This window comes from Stegodyphus dumicola, chromosome 1 (assembly GCF_044657685.1).
Source record: "Stegodyphus dumicola isolate Sdum_Otavi_A_Nest chromosome 1, ASM4465768v1".
In the NCBI taxonomy this organism is placed as follows: Eukaryota; Metazoa; Arthropoda; class Arachnida; order Araneae; family Eresidae; genus Stegodyphus; species Stegodyphus dumicola.
This window is the reverse complement of record NC_140768.1, coordinates 154,514,291-154,536,010: the sequence shown is the minus strand read 5'-3', so window position 1 is coordinate 154,536,010 and position 21,720 is coordinate 154,514,291. Positions and strand designations below refer to the sequence as shown.

The 21,720-nt window shown below is 36.9% G+C and overlaps 1 protein-coding gene across 5 annotated transcripts in view; it reads left to right on the top strand.

Moving 5' to 3' along the window:
- Positions 1–21,720, top strand: part of LOC118200338 (protein Obscurin-like) — a 500,451-nt gene that overhangs the window by 136,660 nt on the left and 342,071 nt on the right. For 4 of the 5 annotated variants that reach the window (XM_085822292.1, XM_085822266.1, XM_085822279.1 and 1 more), the window contains 3 exons: positions 6,606–6,782; positions 9,770–9,886; positions 14,019–14,255. In XM_085822292.1, the coding sequence (XP_085678418.1) occupies positions 6,606–6,782; positions 9,770–9,886; positions 14,019–14,255 (531 nt within the window). The remainder of the gene's footprint in view (positions 1–6,605; positions 6,783–9,769; positions 9,887–14,018; positions 14,256–21,720) is intronic. The other variant, XM_085822284.1, reaches the window with a different exon arrangement.

The following is a 21,720-nucleotide window of genomic DNA, read 5'->3' as shown; positions in this document are numbered from 1 at the left end:
TAATATTCATTTGTTTTATGAATTTTTCTTGTTGCTTTAACTCCTCCTATGATTTTCGATAGAGGTTTACTTACTGATGATCCTTATTGGAATGAAGCTACCCTTCACCACGTGCGTCATTTCCAGGAGGGGGAGCATTGGTCCCGACTTTGTTTCCGTGGATGACAATGCAAGGCAGCCCAGAACTCATGATGTTGAGGAGGTCCTGTAAAGCGAAGAGAGCCACAGAATAGATTCGACGGTATGCTCCACTATTTTAATTCTCATTGAATGTGTGTTGAAAGGAAGGCTTTAGGAAGACGACTAGCGGTACGATCTATTCCTCTGGAGAACTGAAAGAGATGCTTCTTGAAGAATGCAAACTCTTACCTCCAAGAATTGTTGGATAATCTGGTGTTGAGTACCGACAGATGGTGCAATGGAACCATTGCAGTTGGAGAAAGTCATATCTTTTACTAAGACTCCTTGGTTTGCTGTTCTCTTCCTTGGCCAGATAGATTTTGTACCAATGTCATTCTATCGATAAATCATTTTTCTATTCGTTCCGTACTATATACGGCCTATTCATTTTACTGGTACTGTACTTTTCTCATCCTTTAAGTACTACATTGCGCCTCTGTAGTATCATGCCTTCCTGTTGATGTTTTGCGGAATTAAGTCCAACACCAGAAAAGTTGCTTAAGTTTCTCACATTAGTATGTGAAAATTTTTTTCTGTACTCGAAAACGAATAAGTGTAAGAAAAGAACCAGGTTGCCCGATGAGCATCTACAATTCGTAATGAAGATAGATTCTAGGCTTTTTTGCTCAAACTTATAAAGTCGAAATTTCCCGTCTTTGTGTTATAAGGTGTTGTATCTGAAAGTTGTAAAAGAAACATTGAAGTTTATACTAATTATTTACATATAAATGTATATATTTTTATGTATGCATCAAGAAAAAAATCAATAAATAAAAGAATGAGAAAAGGCTGTCACCATTTATTGTCAAGCCCTTTCTACTTAAAATATTACCGTAATTTGTTTAAGTTAAAAATACAGTTTTTAGTGGGTAAATCAACATATAGAATCACAGCAGAATGCCTATTATCTGCGCTAATGTGAACCGAGGCTGATTCGTATAACATGCATTGACACAAAGAAAATGTTAAGTCTCATTGCACATACTTTAGGGAATTTACTAACAAACAAGATTCATTCTGGTGCTCACACAGAGTACTAAATGTGATATGTAGTACAAACTTGAAAACATGTACCTGTAATAGAAATAAGATACTATGGGATATGCATGACATATCACACATCTAAAGGAAAAAATAACATCAATTACATACTTTTATTTCATTGTGCTGCCCCGTTTTCTTGCCACCATTTTGCTTAGGCGTCACAATATCATAATGTTGGCTAGTGACGTATAGTCTTGCTATAGTTATAGAACAGTGTCTTTTTGATCCCATTCAAGTCATCTGCATGACTGATCTTGGCTTGAACAATTTTTAAGTCTTCGTCATCAGAGCTTTCACTGTGCATGACTAAATTTACAATGATCTCATCAGACAACTCAAATTGTTCATCATCTTGGTCCAATCATTCACGTCTTCATTCGTTACTGCTTCTGTAACTGAGAAAACTAAGAATTAACTGATTTTTCACTCAAAGGGCGCAAGAATCGAGGTTGTCCAACTCATACGCGGTAACGATGGAGATTCCGATCTTTACGGTTTGAATTACTGCTAAAACCCAAGTCTAAACGGCGCTATTTTATTAACAGTGCATCATTATTATGATTGTTATGTATGTTTCGATGAATACTTACTAAATAAAATTTAAAGTTTATTTATTTATTTATTTATTTATAGTTAAAAGGAAGCTTTTAATTTTTTAAAAAAGAATTCGACCTGGCAGCTATTTTGAGATCGTGCATTTGACCTGCATGCAGTTTGAGTTTAAGAACAGTGATTTGAACTATGCTCTGCACATATTTTTTAACAGTAATAACTAGCAATTCGTAATTAACTTGGGGAGGTTTTCGTGGTTTTCTCCATGTGAAACATTAATACGAGACATTTCTCTTAAGGAGTCCTCTACGAAGGCATCCTTCTGTTTAAACAAATATCCCTAGTATCAAACATTTCAATGTAATCCGAAGAAAAAGTAAGTTATGAACTTTTATGAGTAACATATTTAGCCTCTATGCTTATTATTACAAATCTGATTATTCCCAAAATCTGGCTGTTGTAGAAATTATACTGTCGAATACGGATTATCTGAATTTAACGAAATCGAATAGTAGTTGAATAGCCGATAACATGCAGAACTGAAATTAAATAATAGTTGAATAACGATAACATACCGATTAATATACTTGTCAAACAAAGAATACATTTTATAAACTATTTGACATATTAAAAGAAGAACGTTGTAGCTTTTGACTAACTTATATTTTTTACCACTTATCTCTTATCTAATGGCTAAAATGAGTTACTCTAGTTATCTCTGAAAGTTATCATTTGCACCAAAAAATAAGACTTTTAAAAACTAAATGCAAATTAACAAAGATTTATTAATTCCACAATTCATAGTAGAGAAGAAATAAAATACAAAACAAAGCTTACTACTTTTGCAGTACTAAACAAAGGGCTATTTGCCTTTTATATTCTATTTCTGTCTAAACTTAGGAGGTTAGAATAAGTGGGGCAAGCCTCTCCCGTAAGCCCCGTGCAATGAAAATGAAGCCATGGAAACGTCACGGTATGACTTCACGACTTATAATGGCCGCTGTCATAAGCGTAGTTTTCTGGTTGATTTTGTTTATATTCTAATAGGTGTTGTCTACGTGTTAGCTATTCAGCATTGAACGTTTATAAGTCTCCCGTTCTAATTTTGGTACTTAATATAAAACAATCCTTGCAATCCTTGGGATTTTCTACTTAGTACAGGGTGATCGTTTTTAAAGTGACAGTGTTCGGAGCGCCCTGTAGCGTGATCTAATAGCCGAAATTGGACCAAACTTGGTATTTAGACTAATCAAGACATACAATCGTAAAATTAAATTATTAATGTTTATTTACTACATTAACTTCCCCGGTGAGGAATTCGACCACATTTAATATGAGCACCGTTCTCAGAAATAACACCGTGCATTCTGTGCACAACGTTCTCCACAGCCGTATGTATTGGAAAAATACGATTTGTGACTCTATCATCAGTGAAGTTTTGGCGCAACAGCTGCTTTACCTTATTACTAATGTGTGGCGGAGCACTATTCTGCATAAAGATTGTCTGTTGGAGACGGTTTCTTTGCTGAAGTTGTGGAATATCAAACGTTTGCAGCATTTCGTGGTACCTTTCTGCATTTATGGTGCACGTTTGGGGTCCTGTCGGAGTGATGGTCTCAAAAACGAATGGCCCAGTTACGAATTCGGCTGTGAAACCATACCAAACAATGACTTTTGGGGAATTTAATGGGATTTCATGCATGCTGTGGGGCTGCTCAGAAGCCAAAATTTGTACTATTTTGTGTGTTTACGGACCCATTGAGATAAAAATGACACTCATCTCCCCCCCCCCATGGGAAAGCATCATCAATTTCTACCCTGGCAAGAAACGATAGAGAGCGAATGACACTCGCTTATCATAATCACTTGGTTTCAGTTCGTACAGCAATGTTCCCTGCAATCCTTCGACAATTGCAGTTGCCACATCAGTTATTACATCTTCTGCTACTGGTTTACGTCCTCTCCCAGCGCGAATGGTCAGTGACCCCGTTTCCTCGAACTTCTTAATCATTTTCTTAAGACCATTCAGAGATAAAGGCCCCTTTCGTAATTTTTTTCTGGTTCTAAATTCCCGAAGAGCTGCGGATGCATTACATTGATTCATGTAATATAGCTCCACCAGTAACGCACATTCCGGTAACGTGAGAGGCATGTCCACTGGAGCTCGTTTACTTCAGCTGAGATTATTTGTCGGAGATGTCTACTATTTGCTTTTATAGCCCCTATTACTGGCGCTGTCATCGCACAACATTTGTATTTTTCTTTGATAACCGTCTTTTATGCTAATTCTCGTTATTGTAAGCTACAGCAGCGCCGCAAAATGCCCTAGCGGCGATTTTTCGAACTAAAAGTTTTTTTTACGGAATCCTTTTTCCCATGTCTTTATTAGTCTAAATACCAAGTTTGGTGCCATTTCGGCTCTTAGATCGCGCTACAGGGCGCTCCAAACACTGTCACTTTAAAAAAGATCACCCTGTATATAGAAAAACCCCAAGGATTGCAAATGACTGTTTCAAATATAATAAATATGTCAGTGGGAATTAAAACACAAATGTGTATATGGTAAAACCTGGATAATCAGCGAACGTTTTGGTGGTGTTTTATGAAAATTATGCCCAAGAACAGCTTTCTGGGTGTTTCTTTCAACTTACGCAGGCTGTAGAGCCGAGCCTGCGTAAGTTGATATTTGCTGTCAATGTCAGTGTAATTTTATTTAACAATTTGTTTCATAATCTTATCCGTACGTTATGGGGCGGCCATGATATGTCGTGACGTCACGTCCTTGGCTGACACTTCCTTGGCTTCACTTTAGTGACATCAGGCTTATTCTGTCTATCATAACCTCCTTCATCTGAACATACGCTTTTCTCTACCACTGAATGGCAACAACAAGAAAAAAGGGGGGCAGTCAAAATGCATTTGATCAGATAAACGGTATGTGTTTGAGTATGTAAACATTCTTCTTGGATTTGTATTTTGATGTAGCTTTGATTAGATTATTTGCTTATGATATTTCGATATGTAGTAAAATCAATCTTAACCAGCACCCATTTACCCAACAATATCAAAATATCGACACTTTTGAAGATAACTTTTTAAATTTAAACCCCAAATTTAGGCTTGTGATTTTAAAAATTATGTAATGGTCTAACAGTCTGAAGACTTAAAATTCACAAAACATTCGAGTTATGTTGCTCCTGACCAACGTAACGAAATAATAGATTATACATAATCTATTATTTCGTTAATGAATTACCCGCTCTATTCATACCCCGGGAGTGGACAGTGTGGGGGAAATTAGCTGCCTTCACAATGACTAGAACCGCCGTTTCTACTGTGGTCCGACAAGGATTGTAAGGAACTATTAAGCCTGTCTCGGACTATGCGATCACTATATTATCATTATCATTATCATCATCATTATCATTATAAGAGCACAGCCCCGATCCTCCTAGCCGGCACAAGCCGACCGTATGATAAAAAAGTGGGTCTGGCCAGGGAAAAAAAAACAAATATAAGAAAAACATATGAAGTCCAAAATCTGAGTCTCAGAGTTTAATTCCAATTCTATCTTTGTTCGTATTTATACTCTTCATTATGCAACATTATGCTTCATTATGCATATTACTATTCATTCTGCAAAATCTTTCAAATTTGAATAGTTCCTTTTAAAAGCTTCCTTAAAATTCTTTCTATATTTCTCTCTTGCACACCGAGTAAGCGTACATTCATCGACGAAGTGCCTGGCGTCCCCAAACTTAACACATGTAAGCATTTATTATTATTCTGTAGATGGAACCGATTAAAATAAGCCTGGAAACACCCCCTAATTTATATCAACATTATTTATAATATTCATCTTGTTTAACTTTACATTTTTCATTAACTCCGTTTTGTTATTAAACGACTCACAGCAAAAATTCCATTCTGTATAAATCCAGTTTTCCATTTCAGCAATGGTCTTTTTTTAAATCTTGGATATCAAAATTATCGGTCCCATCCCCCATTTTAGCAAGGGTGTCCGCCTTTTCATTTCCGACAATTTCACTGTGTGCTTTTACCTAGTGTAATTTAACAATATGTTTTCTTTCAGTCTTTTTAAGCAAGTCTTTTATTTCATTAATCAGTCGATTTTTATCATCTGTTTGGGAGAGTGCCTGAAGCACAGATAGAGCACCAGTATAAATATTTGTAAACATCAATATTTTTTCAATATACATTTTCAATGTATATTGAGAAAATATTTTTTAAAGAGACCGTCTCAGTAATCCTTCCTAGCAGCCTAGGTTGTATTTATATTAAGCACAGTTTGATTATTTTGATATACAATTGATGATTTGTTATTTTTGATGGTGGGTGGAATTGCATCCGAAAAAATTGAGTAGAATTCCCATCCGTAAATATTTTATATGGTATATTCTCCCTCCTTCTTGCACGCCTTCGTAGTGTAATGGTAGCACACTCGGCGCATATCCGAGAGGTCCAGGCTCGAGTCCCGGTAAGGGCATTGCTCAATCTTGTCTCCTGTTTCAAAATAACATAATGACTCTACAATTTTATGGAAATTTTCAATGTTGATTGAGAAAATATTTTGTAAGGAGACCGTGTTAAGAGTTCTTCCTACAATCGAGGTTGTAAATATACCTCGATATTGAGAGGACTTCCAATTTTTATTAATTTACGATACAAATTTTACTAGTATTATTTTTGTCTCTAGCCACTGAAGTGCGATAGCTGATATGCAAACTAATTTCTCATGTCAGGAATTAATCCTTAATGTTTTTGTATTTAGCCGAAATTTTTAAATTTGAAATTTTATTTGTAAATAGCCGAAGATCTTGCTGACGACGAACTCGATCAGATAGAGGAACAATCCACGAAGATCGAGGAATTCTATTCAAAACATGAGACTAAAGTAGAAGTTTTTGAAGACTTCGATGCCTATGAAGAAATGCACACAGTGGTCACTGAAAGCGTACGATCTGGATCATTAACGTCGTTGGAAGGTAAGATTTTTCACAGTTTGCTAGCTTCTTTGTTTGATCGAAATTTGAAATATAATTTAAAATTAGCTCATGTCAAAAGTTTTGGTCCATATTTTTATCACTCACCCTTAAGATAAACTTTAACACGAATTATGCTATACACATATTAAAGAAAGACTACTCACAATCAATAACATCCAAGAAAAGGAATTTAAGGCTCGCTTGGTGAATTACATTTTATTTTATAAACATGAAATAGTAAACATATTTAATTAAAACTATTTAATGGTTTACAACGGAACATTTTGGTAAGTAAACGTATTTTACATTTTTAGTTAATAAATTAAATTTATGTGTTATAGAAAATAATAGATAGCTATATGATAAAAGCTATGTACTAATCCAGACGCTAATATAAAATAGAAAATGACAAAATTATTATTCTCATAAACACTAATATAAGTTTTTGTGTATTAGCAATGATTATAATATTTATCTGTGCAATAATAAGACATAGAAAACATTCAGAATGTAATTAAAATTGGGCAAAGAATTTTATCCCATTACAGACATTACAGTACAAGCCACACCATTTACTATTAATAAAAATTATAGAATAAGGTACGTTTTAAAAGGAATTAATTGATTAAAGCAATAAAGCAGATGTTGCAATTAATAAGTAGAAAATTATAGAAGCTTAGAATACTTAGTTTCAAAGTTCTGTCCTTTCCTTATATTCATATTTTATCTCGATATGTGAATACATTTAATTTTAAAACAAACCTCATAATAAAGGCGCTTTATAATAAAGCCTAATATGTAAATTTTTCTTAAGAATTAATTTTGAATTAACGTAACGTGTTTTCAATTGAAATTGAAGTAAGTTTATTTTAACATGCAGGGTTTTTGCCTCCTTGTATGAAGTAATGAAAGTATTGTAATCGCGAAAGATTTCGGGTATCATACTTCAACGAAAATAACAATTTTCACCTCTCTCGAATCCGTTTGGAAGATTTTTTTGCTTGAAAACTGTACATACGGGAAGATAAAGGATTCGTTTTTCCAAAATTTATTGAAAAATGGATTTAAAATGCATTAGGAAGCTACATTTTCGTGACGTCTGCACATACATAAGTATGAACGTATAAAAACGAGTAGCTGTAGAACATTGACATTTTGTATATGGAACTGCTATAATATGTAGTTTTACCTCTGCCGTTTCCGCTGCAATCGGCACTCCAAACATATATAAATGTATATCTATTTATACATTGACACTCTGTTACCCGTTGGGTGAGCTCAATTTTATACTTATAGGGTGGTAAATTGTGCATTTTGTTTGCTTTAAGAGGGATTGCAATATATTTTCCGGTTATGTTACTTAGTAGAATACTGAATTAATTCAGATTCTGTCCAACTTCAGTGTCTTTCTGCGCAGTGGGATCAAAAGTTAAATTTTAATTTTCTGCATCGAAAATTTCGTCTTCCTGTCCGTTGGCCGAATTGCTTTTTTGCGCCTAAAAACTCTTAATTTAAATTGAAAACAAAATTATCTGCTTTCAAGTGTATTTGGTGTTTTAGGTTTTCTGTAGTTTACAATTTTTAATGAAGACGTTCCGAGTTTTTATGCAAATTTGCCTTGTCGCAATGTGAGAAGTGAATTAATTGAATGAGAAATATATCTCTAATGAAATTTGAGGACATAAGTTTAAATAAATGAAGTGCAACAAAAATTTTTATAATTTAATAGACAGTACGATGAAATCGTAGTGTCTTTAACAGGTATTTTAGGGAAGGTATTCTTCTATAATATTGAGCACTTTTTATTGTAACTGAACGTCGTAAGAACCTTTTTTTGTAATTTTTTATAAGATACTTAGCATTCTTATTGATAATTATTTAAGAAATTGCTATTTATTAGTCTTGCTGAGCGGATTTCGTTGCTTTTATACGTAAAGCGTATGCAAAATACACTATATTTTCCTTTTGAAAAATTTCTTAAAGACCTTTCTATTTTTCTTTTTCCTTTTCTTCTTTTCTTCTCGTTCTTCTTTATTCTTCTTCCTCTTCACGAACTTCTTTTTTCTTTTCTCCTTCTTCCTCTTCATTATCCTCTTTTTTCTTTCTTCTTCTTCCTGTTCATTCTCTTCTTTTTTTCTTTCTTCTTCCTCTTCATTCTCTTCTTTTTTTCTTTCTTCTTCCTCTTCATTCTCCGCCCACCGGCGGCCGAGCGGTAAAATCGCTGAACACTGGTAGTTCGGTCCGAGGTTCGAATCTCGCGAACGGGATGGCTGTATGGACGTTTTCGTGGTTTTCCCCATGTGTGACGTGTATACGAGCCAGTTTCCTTTGGAAAGTCCTCCACGAAGGCATCCCTTCCCTTAGGCAGATAGCCCTAGTGTGCTTTGCCGTATTCTCAATACGCCATACACCACCTCTTTATTCTCCTCTTTTTCTTAAAATTCTTCTTCTTCTTAGAAGGGAAATTTATTTAAAAGCTTTTTGTCTTTTTTCTTCTTTCCTTTTTAAAAATATTTAAGTTGATGTTTAAGTTAGGTATATAAAAAGTTACTCGTTACTTATTTTTAGATGTAGAGATTTATTGCGACGAGATACTGATTATGAAAGTTTCATTTCAATAATCATCCCCAAGCGAGCCTAAGATTAAATTTCGAAATATAAAAAATATGGCAATAAATTAAGATTTTTAATCATAGCATCGAACTTGCATCTACATTTTCTTGCATACATTTTAAAATTAATCTAAAAGAAATTTGCAATCAGAATTCAAATCTCCAATATGAAACGAGACACGTCACTTAAAAAGATTAATATTGTGCAGAAGGCCGATGCCCATAACAGTATGCACTAAACCATACATAACATTAACCATACTAGCGCAATAACAGTAACAGTGTTTTTTTTTTTTTTTTTTGTGTGTGTTGATTAATATGCTGCTGGCTATTAACTGACGTGCATGTATTGATGCAATCCAATGTGACTTGTAGATTTTCACTCCGCACTTGAAGACGAAACGTCGCTGTGTCTGACGGCCTCCGACATGGAGTCGGGTGGTCCGGGTCGACCTCGGTTTACTGTACCATTGCGAGCTCAAACCTGTGCAGGTAAGTCCCTGCGACGCCCCATGCTGTCCTTAAAATTCTTTAAAAACGCTCAAGTGCTTGTTTATAGCTGTTCTCCATCACTGCCATTCCTTTCCCTAGACGCCTAGCGATCAAGCTTTTATTTATTTTGATTATTAAGTTAAAATTATTTGGCAACAGCGAGTTCCATGAATCTGGCTTCCTAATACAATAATACGCAAATAATTAAAGAAAATCGTTGTGGAAAGTTTGAATATAGCTTCAAAAATTTTTTTCTGAAATTAAAACATGTAAACATTTTATTTAATCTACTAATGAATTTATTACAAATAAATTAATTTAAAGCCTGCTCTTAAATTGATGTGTCTGTAAAAGTTAGACTAAACACAGTAAAATCTTGCATTTTATTTTACAGTTTTTCATTTTATAAATTGTAAAATGCTTGAGAAAGTTTTTGTTTGAAAATTAAATGCTAGGGTAATTGTGATGACTTTCTAGCATCTATTGAATTAGAAACTATACTATAACATTAATATCTTTTATATGAAATGCTATCCTTGGTAAAAAACATTACAGTAAAATAAGCGGTTAGGCTTCAACACGTTTAACGTTGCAAAAATAAACTTTTAGTTACTTCAAACGCGAATAATTAAATTTATAAAAGTGTTATAGCATACGTAATGCTAAAATTAAAATTTGGTCAATTCAACTGATAATTACATGTTATAACGTTCCAGGAACAATAGTAAACTAACAAGTATTATGGTACAGGTCTCTGTGCATAAAATTTTACGAATCGCTTTATATTGTGATGTACGCAAATTACAATCATGATGCTCTGTAATTAGTGTATATTCTATTTACTTCCAAATAAAATAATTAAATTCAAGTCAGGTCACAAATTCTAATTTAAAAAAACTTACTTGATAAAATTTTTTTTTCAATTATATTTTATTATACCATTAATGTATTTCTGTTTGTTTAGCTTTGAATTATCATTTTACATATTTTACCTGATTAAAAAAATCTAAAAGTTTTTGTTATAAACAAATATCCAAAGTATGATTTCCGAAAAATATCAACCGAGATTTTTAATTTATGAATAATATAAAAAGCAAATAAATTTATTTAAATAGTTATACTTTCTTGATATCAAATATTAGTATTTACAATCTAAATAATGCAAACTAAACATTATTAGCTATTTATCCTGGAAATAAGCTATTAATTTGTTCGTTATTTAATTATTTGTTTATGGAAAACCAAATGAAGAAGACGCTTTCCATGTTACCAGTTTCTTCGATTTTTTTTTTTTTTTTTTTTTTTTTTTTTTTTTTTTTTTTTTTAAGATTAAAAGTCGTTTTTTATAACTTTTCATTCTTTTATTTTTATTTAGCCTAAACATATTAAAACAAAGGTATCCTCTTCTATGAGCCTTCATTGGAAGAGAAGAATTATTGTTATTTTATTATTGTTACTAACATGTTTTGCTTTTTTTGAGATTTTTTAGACAGCTAATTTGCAACAATACGTCAATACGTCTTTTTGCCTTTTTAATGCTTTCTCATTGATTTTCAGAGTTTTTTTTGATTTTCTATAACTAATGATTTCTCTGTTATTTACAACTATATTTTTCTACAGTGTTTGTATTGTCATTAAATTTTTATAATTAGCATTAATTAATAAATATATAAACATTTTCAGAAACAGTGGTAAATTTACTTGCTTGTGTTAATATGCAAATTAATGCTTTAAATTTGCTCTTTTTTCTCTTTTTATTTATTTTTTTTAAAAGATGATTTGAAAAACTTTTTTTTTTATTTTGTATTAAATGTAAGTTTTAATTAAATCGCATGAAAAATTCCGACATTTTAGACTACCAAAAATAATAGTACTATTTGAATTAAATGTAATTAATTAATTCCATTTCACGAGCCGTTACTGGATTTGTAAGTCTGCGATTTTATAAAGATATCTTTATGAAACAGCTGAAGCGATTGGAAATACATGCAAAATGAAAAAAGCACCAAACTTGATGCCATTTCGAGCTCTAATTATTGGAAAACTCAGAGTTATTTGGCTTTAACTGGAAAGAAAATATCTCTGTATTAAAAAAAAAAGTCATGGTTTCGCTGAATTAAATTAATTTAGATTTAAAAGAAGAGCACATCTTTTGTCTCTCAAAATACATTGAATTCAATGCGTGTCAGAAAAATGTATACGTACTTCAAAAGAATATAATATGCGGTCATGCAGTATGCACCAACGCAGTGTGTCTTTGCAGTATGTAATATTCTCAACGCATGCTCTCATGATTGTGATATGTGACATATGATGCATGGCAGTGAATCAAAATGCTTTAGGAGGACGTCGTGTAGTGCAGGAAATTGGTTATATTGGAGGTCGGGTTTTTCGCTGAGAAATTACTGAAGTTTGTAGAGCAGTCTCAGCCGATATATTGACCAATGTTGTTCAAGTGTGTGGCCGCTTATAGCCAACGCTGACACTCAAAGACACACTTTAAGTAATTGTACATGTATAGGTTGAGTAAAACTGTATTAAACTTAATCCAATCCATGCTATGCATGATTATATTAACCTATGTTTAATTCGGTACTAACACATTATAAAGAAATTTCTTTCGTTAGAGTCTGTATACATTCTTCTGATTCACTTTTAGTTGGACCCTGTATTTTAATGCGAAGTAAAAGTGAAAGTTTCCTCCTGATATACGCCGTTGTTCAGGTAAACGTTATTATTGAGCAGGTAGAGCATGAAAGAAGACAAGATGCATATCGCATAGAAGTTAAGTCATGGCATAATTATATATATGAATATAATTGCAGTGCAAATACAAATTGTGTATGACCCACATCCTTGTGATGACCGGGAACTCGCCTGATAGTACAGAAGAAGAAACAGAGTGAAATTCGGAAAGCCATACCTTTGACAATGACAATGAAGAGATGTGAATAAAGAAAAAAACATACCGATGGTTTAATGAACTTCTTGCAAAGCAATCTGCAAAATAAAAAAAGGACAGCAACGGGTGGATTTATGAAAGAACTACCGTCTTTCATTCATCGTACTGGTACAGAGAGGAATGATAGCTATGATACTTTCAGCAATCGAAGGGAAATCATCGAGTATCTTTTGATGCCTTTTGCTGCAAAGAAGGATTGAAGCAAGCATTCCTCTTGCATCCGTGATAACATAAAATCAGAGATGGTTTGGTCTGGTTTATTTAATTACGGCAAACACACTAGGGCTATCTGCTTAAGGAGAGGGATGCCTTCGTGGAGGACTTTCTAAGGGAAACTGGCTCGCATACACGTTAATGGGGAAAACCACGAAAACGCCCATGCAGCCAGCCCGTTCGTGGGATTCGAAAGTCGGACCGAACTACCAATGTTCAGCGACTTTACCGCTCGGCCGCTGGTGGAACTGATACTTGTCGCAAGCGAGGCAGCCATTTTAAACTGGTATTGTGCAGTGTCTCGCTTCTCTGCAATATGCTGCCACCTGTTGGACATTCTTTACAGCGTTTGTAACTGTACTGCCAACTTATAGAATACCAGATATTAAATGTTTATTGCATTTTTAGGGTTTTTATTTGACTTCTATACGTATTTTTATTACGCGAAGTAAAAATTGATGAAATAAAAGTAAAGTAATTTATAAATTGGTTTTGAAAGCTATAAGAAAGTTAATTATAAATTTCTTGATGTTTCCATTCAAAATTCTGCATTAAGAAATAGGTTTCACTTGCATTTTTCCTTCCAAAAGTTCTAATCCGAGTCAAGCTTGCCTAGACAAAATTTCAACGAACTGTATTTGAAATTTATATTTCTATTAAACATTTTTATTTCAAATAAGCTTTACATGTCGAATACGAAAAGCGCAGTTACAAAACATTTCATATCTATACAAAAACAAACGACCGAAAAAGAATTACAGTGGACCTGAACTCTTATTTCCAATTTTAATGACGTAAAAATACATAATATTTAACTCCTCGTGCCATCTGGTAAAAATATAATTGTTTTTGTATTTTTTTTTCTTTGGATACCATTTTCGACAGCTGGTAGTTTAGAGTGCATTTCTCCATTTTTTAAAGTGCATTATGAATGTTTTTTGTCTGCTTCATCATCAGAGGGCTTGGAGGTGGTTCTAGAATGCGATGTTTGCGCCAGCCCGGACGCCACTGTCGCCTGGCTCAAAGACAACGCTCCTCTGGCAACTTCCAAAAGGGCTATACTGGAAGCTGACGGTGGTAAGCACAGGCTGCTCATCAAGAAGTCTGAATGCTCAGATTCGGGACTGTACACTATCATCGCTTCCAACGTCCATGGCACAACATCCTGTAGCGCTCCTCTTACAATTAGCTCAGGTAATAATTGAAAGTGATATTTTGTTAATTAAAGGCGAAAATTAAATTCTTGTAGCTATTTCAGATAACTTAAGGCTCAAGTACTATAAAAATTCTACAGCTGGTGTTAGTTTTTCATGCCAGTTGCGTGATTGAAATAAATTTAACAGAACAATTAATCAATTGCTGGGTTGTGTAAGACCTTGTTTTTAACTCAATTACAAATGTCGTCGTTAACCTTTGAACAGATATTTAAAAACACTTTTTCCACCTCTTTCATCTTCATTTTTGGCAGCCGAGTTCTTGTTTATAAATATCCACAAAATCAAAACATTTACAGCTAGAAACATTGGAATTAAATTAAAATTACACGTTGAGTGTGAACTTCTTACTAGTTTCTAGCAAGAGGTTCACTTAAAATTTTTCATGCTTAACATGCAATTTTAATAACTAAATATTATAAATCTATTAAAGTAAACTATTATTTAACTAAATATACGGGTGGGCAAAATTAAGAGATTGAAAACTTTTTCCCATATATTTTGGGAAATAATCGGTGTAAATGAATGAAACTGGTAAATTTGGGAAATACTCGATGTAAATGAATGAAATTATGGTTGTAATTTATGGTATGATAATAATGTGTGGAAAACAACAATGAAAATACCGTTCATTAGCATGAGTTATGGACAAGAGTCCAGTGTGGTCCAAACTTGAGGATGAAAGATGGCAGTGAAGATGTCGATAGTATGGCGTATGGTCGCTTCTGACAGTCAGATGACATGCACTATTAGTAGCCATGTTGTTAACTAGAGAGTTTAAGAGAGTGCCCGTGGAAATCGCACCCACTCTACCAGAGCAGTTTTTAACTCCTGAATGGTTCTGAATGGGGGTTGGCGTATTGCAATACCCCTCCAAGAGCATTCCAAGCATGTTAAATAGGAGTAATATCAGGATATTTGGCTGGTCAATTCAATCTGTGATTATCTTCGCTTTCCAGATGGTCATCAACCAGGTGGGCATTGTTGTCCATAAAAATGAATTCAGGGCAAACAGCTGCCTTGAAAAGTCGCACATAGGGTTCTAAGATCCCTTGCCTGTACCTATGTGCATTCACAGAAACAGTGTCAAGCACATGGAGTGGTGTGTGGACATCTTGTATGATCCCTACCCAGACCATCATTCCTCCATTACCATACCGGTCCGTTTCCATGATGTTGCTGGGATGCTATCGGGTCTCAGACTCCCTCCATATCAATAACGCCCAAGAATTAGGTTGTAGAGTGAATCTGGACTCATCCATGGAGACAGCGTTAGCCCAATAAAGATGAGCTCAGTGTTGGTGTTGTATGCACCATTGTAAACTCTTCTCTTTTGTGGGAGGGAAGGGGTGGGATGTAAATAGCGAGCTTTCTGGCATACAATCCTGTCTCAGGAGTCTTGTGGCAGGTAACAGGTGACAGCAGGACAGGGCACCCGGACGGCTTTCTATGACTACTCGGGTGTTACCCTGGCCCTGCAACCATCTAGAGACTTCACAGTTGTAACACGCTTAACAGATGTGTGCTCAATACATGTCACGTTACATCTACAGTATTATATGTGCACTGTCCTGTGCTAATAGCCTTGAACGGCACGTCGGCTCGTGGATAACTAAAAACAGTTACATTTCCATACTTCGGATACACATACCATTGCTGTCCTAGCTATTATTACTTTAGTAAGTTTTGAGAATCGTTATGCCAATTATGTTTATTGCATGTGCCCTATTCCGGCCTGCAGAGGTCTATGCCTAATTTTTCTAGCTTGTCCATTATGCTTTTAAGCTTTTGCCGCGTGCCTTGATGTCTTCTGGCAGGTGACAGGTGACAGCAGGACAGGGCACCCGGACGGCTTTCTATGACTACTCAGGTGTTACCTTGGCCCTGCAACCATCTAGAGACTTCACAGTTTTAAGACGCTTAACAGATGTGTGCTCAATACATTCCACATTACATCTACAGTATTATATGTGCACTGTCCATTACTGTGCTAATAGCCTTGAACGGCACGTCGGCTCGTGGATAACTAAAAACTAAAAACAGTTACATTTCCATACTACGGATACACATACCATTGCTGTCCTAGCTACTTTAGTAAGCTTTGAGAATCGTTATGCCAGTTATGTTTATTGCATGTGCCCTATTCCGGCCTGCAGAGATTTATGCCCATTTTTTCTAGCTTGTCCATTATGCTTTTAAGCTTTTGCCGCGTGCCTCGATGTTTTACGAGAAGGCGTTTGAAAGGCAGAACATTGGTGGTTTGGAATTTGATGTGCTATTCTGGAGGGGCACTCCGTGACATAGTGGTCTGGTGAGCCCAAGTTGTCACAAACACACATATTAGTTGTTGCTAGACCCCTTTCTGCAAAGTACGTCGGAAAGGGGTCGTGGCCTGTTATATATCGCGTGAGGTAGGGAGCTGAGATGAGCCGATCCACCTCTACCTTGGGCAGGAACTCAAATGCTCTGCGGCTTTGCGGGATTTGGTCCCATTCTTTCTGCCAGTTTCCAATGGCGGTCTCCTCTATTTGCCTCTTTAGGCATGACCGGGGCAGGGCCACCTGAATCTGCTCCGTTTCCTCATTTTGGGCAGCCTCCATGGCAAGAGCGTCTGCTGCTTCATATCCCTGGATTCCGGCGTACGCCTTCACTCAGGAAATTTGGATTCTCATTGACTTTTCTTGTAGACGGAGGACTTCTTGCAGGTGCTAGATTAGTGGGAGCGCTGGAGAGGGTTGTTGATAGCATAAATGCTTGACAGGCTGTCAGTAAATATCGTAGCACGACTCTGCCGTGTGTCAATTGCCCCTTTCACTGCCTTTGTGAGGGCAAATACTTCCTCTTGGAACACTGAGTTCTGTGCGCCCAGACGGCCCTTCCATTCCTTTGCTATGTTTACATCTATATAGGCTATATAGGCACTGCCTACAGTGTTATCAATTTTTGACCCGTCCGTATAAAGCACGGCCCCTGGTCCGTCTAAACGCGGGGTTAACGCTGGTGAGTGGAAAGTCCTTATGCCCAACCCATATTCCGACGGATGTGTGCTCAGTTTGGACCTGCGTGTTTCGTAGACTTCTGGCAGATAGCATGTATCCCCATATGTGCATGGCTGTTGGAGTTGCGTCACCTTTGCAATTGAGGCTTCTTGTTGCGCTTTGATTGGGAGCGGCATAAGCCCTGCTAATACCGAAGCGGCCGCAGTCGAAGTTTTCCTGTAGGTCTTCGTTATGGCCAGGACAAATGGTCGCTGTTCACTACTTAGCAATTTTGCCTTTCTGACTGTCATCGGGGTTCGACGGGAGTTTAACGTGCCATTGTGTGGTGAGTTGACACTCTGTCAGGTAGTGGTCGGGGGACCCGATTTTTCCGCAAACACATAGGTCTGTGGAGGATATATTTCTCTCTGCGAAGTAGGTCGGAAACGGCCCATGTCCTGTGATGAATCTTGTTAAGAAGGGCGCAGATATGAGTCGTTCCGTGTCCACTTTTCGTATGAATTCGAAAGTTCGCCGACTCTGTGGTGACGTGTTCCATTCCTGCTGCCACTGCGACAGAGCTGACTGCCAAGTCTGCCGCTTGAGAAGTGACTTTGGTAAAGGTGGGTCTATTTGCACCGCATCCCGGTCCTGTGCTGCCTCTTTTGCCAGGGTATCTGCGCGTTCGTTGCCCTGGGCACCAACGTGCGCTTTTACCCAAGAGATTTCAATTTTTTGGACCGCACTCGTATTTCTTAGTGTCTCCTGAATTTGGGACACGAGTGGGGAGGTGTGGCGTGGGTCGTTGATGGCGTATAGTACCGATAGGCTATCAGTATAGATTGTAAAATCTTCTGCTGTGGTAGTTTGTGCCCATTCTATTGCTTTCAGCAAAGCAAGGGCTTCCGCCTGGAAGACCGAATTGTGCGGAGACATATGGCACTTCCAGGTTTGCACTTCAGTGCCATTATGGAAAACTGTATATGCGCTGCCGACTGCATTGTCCATCTTCGACCCATCCGTGTAAATCATGAAGCCCGGGCCCTCTATGGATGGTGGAAATTCAGGGGCGAAGTGAGTCACAACACCTTTCCCGTAATCTGAAGGGTGCGTTTTTAGTTCCTGTAGTAGTACTGTGTATTATTAATATTTACACAAAAGTGTATTTTAAAATATATAGAATTTACGCAGTATCTATGTGTATCAATACTTAACTTTTTTATATATTGTAACTTAGCGTAAGTTTCTACCTATCTCAGTGTATTGTATCCACGTGAATGTTACAGTAGTGTAATAGAATAATTGTATTATCTTACCTATGTGTATTTTTGTGTACATGGTACTTATGTATTAGTGTCAATGTATACTAGTGTGTCGCATTTGTGCGCACTGGTGTATTGTGTCTATCTTTTAGTGTATAGTATATTAGTGAATTATTGTATAGTATACTGGTGTATAGTATATTAGTGTATAGAATACTGGTGTATAGCGTATTAGTGTGTCACAATTATGTGTATTGGTGTATTGTGTCTATCGTTGAGTTTACAGTATCTTAGTGTGTTGCATTATGTACATTGACGCATTGTGCGATTACACGATCAGGTCTATTTGTAAATTACTATATTTATGTCTATTTAAAGTTTCAGCTACAGATAGTTGCAGGGTCCGGACAGCACCCGAGTAGTCATTGTAAGCCGTCCGGGTGTCCGGCCCTGCTGTCACCTGTCACCTGTCATCGGGGTTGCCCAAATGGCTGCTCCGTAGGTTAGGAACCCTCTCCGCGGGTCAGGTCAGGTCAGAACTTTAAGCTATGAGTATCGTACTACTTAAAGTACATGACTCATTCTATGAATTAATCCATTTAAGGCATTAGGAATGGGAGATTTTTTGATTCTTGAAGAAGTATGGAATTTTTTAGTTCTAAAAGTCTTGAGTTGCATTTCAAGATGTTACTGAAGTAGGCACTGGTCACATGATCCCTAACCAGGATGGTGATTGGTGGGAGCGAGAAAAGCTTGTATTTTCATAATTTGCAGTATTTTTAGATATATATACAAATATTTACATATCTGATGCATAGAATTAAATACTAACATTCTTTGTTAGTGTACAAAATTAATATAATGATGTTGCTGATAAAATAGAATATATATGAAAATAAAACTTGATTAAATAGGCGTGGCTGCTATTAGCCAATAAGATGCAGTAAATAAGCTAGAATCTTGTCTAAATATCTCTTACTTCAATAAAAGTTCAAAGTTCATAAGTATGAAGTAAAAACTTGATTAAATAGGAGAACATAATAAATGATGATGATGATAATTTACAGTTGAGTATATGCAGTTTTCACCACCGAACATTGTGATGAATTGTCCGGGGCCGTTTATAGGTTTGATCGATGAGATAATCATAATTGCCAATGTTTTGTATAATATTAGAGGGATGGTGTTACATCTTACTGTAAAATTTGACCCTCTCCGCGAAGTAAAGTATCTTGTAGATATTGGGCCGAAGGCCCCAGTGCGGGCCTTGCATTTTTTGCAGATTGTTTGCGATTCGGCGAGCCTTTTCTCGTTGCGCTTTAAGGTGAGGCAGCCAGGTGAACTTTTCATCCAATATAATACCCAGGAGTTTTAGTTCTTTGACCCTTTTGATGGTCTTCCCATTAAGCTGGATGGTTGGGTTTCTTATTAAAGTTTGGCCTGGCTTATGATAAATTATATATTTCGATTTTGCCTCAGAAGTTATTAGCTTTTTCTCCTGGCATAGCCGTGAGAAGGTATCAATTACCTCATTGCAGTTTTGCTGCAGTTCATCTCTACTCTTGCCGTCCACCACAAAGGTCGCGTCATCCGCGAAGGCTACTATCTGTGTACGGGACGGCCATTCGTATCGTAGGATGGAATCGAAAGTTGCGTTCCAAAAGTCTGGACCCGCGGACGATCCCTGTGGACAGCCTTTTGTCTGGCTTCTGGTTATGGGTATTGCTTGAAAATCTGCAGGAGGTTATCAGGGATCCTTGCCTGGTGCAGTGCCTCTAAAATTGAGGGCCACCACAGAGAGTCAAATGAGCTTTGCAGGTCCAGACTTAGGACCACTGCATGCTGTTTTCTTTCATGCAAGTGGCTGATATAGTTTCTTATCTTTGATAGGGCAACAATCGTTGAGCGTAGCTCTCTGAATCCAGAAATAGTCAGAAATTGCCCCACTCTGCGTCATATGAAATTTAAGCCGCTAGACTAGGAGCTTCTCATAGAGTTTCCCTATTACCGGGAGAAAACAAAGCGGCCTAAAAGAGGATGGGCTGTTTGGATCCTTCCCTTCTTTCTTAAAGAGCACAACCTGCCCCGTTTTGTAAGGTTCCGGAAAGCTTTGCAGTGCTAGCAGTTTGTTAAAATAACACGTAAGAAAGCTCGATCTTGCTTTATGTATTGCTCTCAAGATTGGATAGTCTATTGAGTCCGGACCAGGGGCTTTACTTTTCCTGAGAATTTTGATCGTTGCGGAGACTTCCGTAAATGGCATATCATCTGGGACAGATGTGTGCAGCGTATAAGCCTGGTGGTCGGACGGATCTGTAATATCCTCTTCCGGAAGTACGGCGTCAAGAATTGTCCTGAGCGTGATTTCCGTTATGTGTCCAGCCTACTGCCCTGCAAAGGCTCTTAGGTGCGGTGGTCTGTAAACTTTGTTCGAAGCTATCTTGTGGAGAGCACTAGAGACTTCTACATTCTTAGTACAGAATTCCCTTTAGCTGGCAAGTTTTGCGGCTGTAATTGCCCTTTTGTACTGAGCTTGCTCTTGATTATAAAGAACACTAAGGGCTTGCCTCCCGTCTGGGTCTCTTTCGCTCTTCATCTTACACCTAAATGCCCTGGTGCGACTACGCTGTGCACGGAGCTCTTTTGTCCACCAGTTTGCCACGCTTAAAACTTTTGGTGATTTCAGGCCTAGGTTGGCATCACAGATAGATTGAATATCTCGTATCATACTGGTGGTTAAGTCGTCAGCATCCTTTTTGTTCTGACATTCCATAAGTGCCTTGTCCACCTGCTCAAGTACCGGTCCTAGCCTGCTTACAAGTTGTTTTAATTTTCTGCCATTGGTTCTATAACGCTTGTTCATAAACTGCGCATGTGGCTGACCTATCTGGAACGTTATATAGCGCTGGTCCGAGTTTGAGGGAGTGTCACTTACGGTCCAGTGCTGTAAATTTCTGAGCCAGACGCGCTGTTGACAGAGTGATGTCGGGCCATCCTTTTCCCATTTGGGTCTCGAAGGTCGGCAGACTGTCCGACACGTTATGAAGAATGAGTCCGTTGCATGCAATGAAGTCCACAACTTCTCTACCTCTTGGGTCTGTGGTCGGATATCCGAAGTCCTCCGCATAAGAGTTAAAATCTCCTGCCAATACATGGTGTGCATGCGGGTAGGACGTAAGGATATTCTGCAAGGCATCTAATGTGG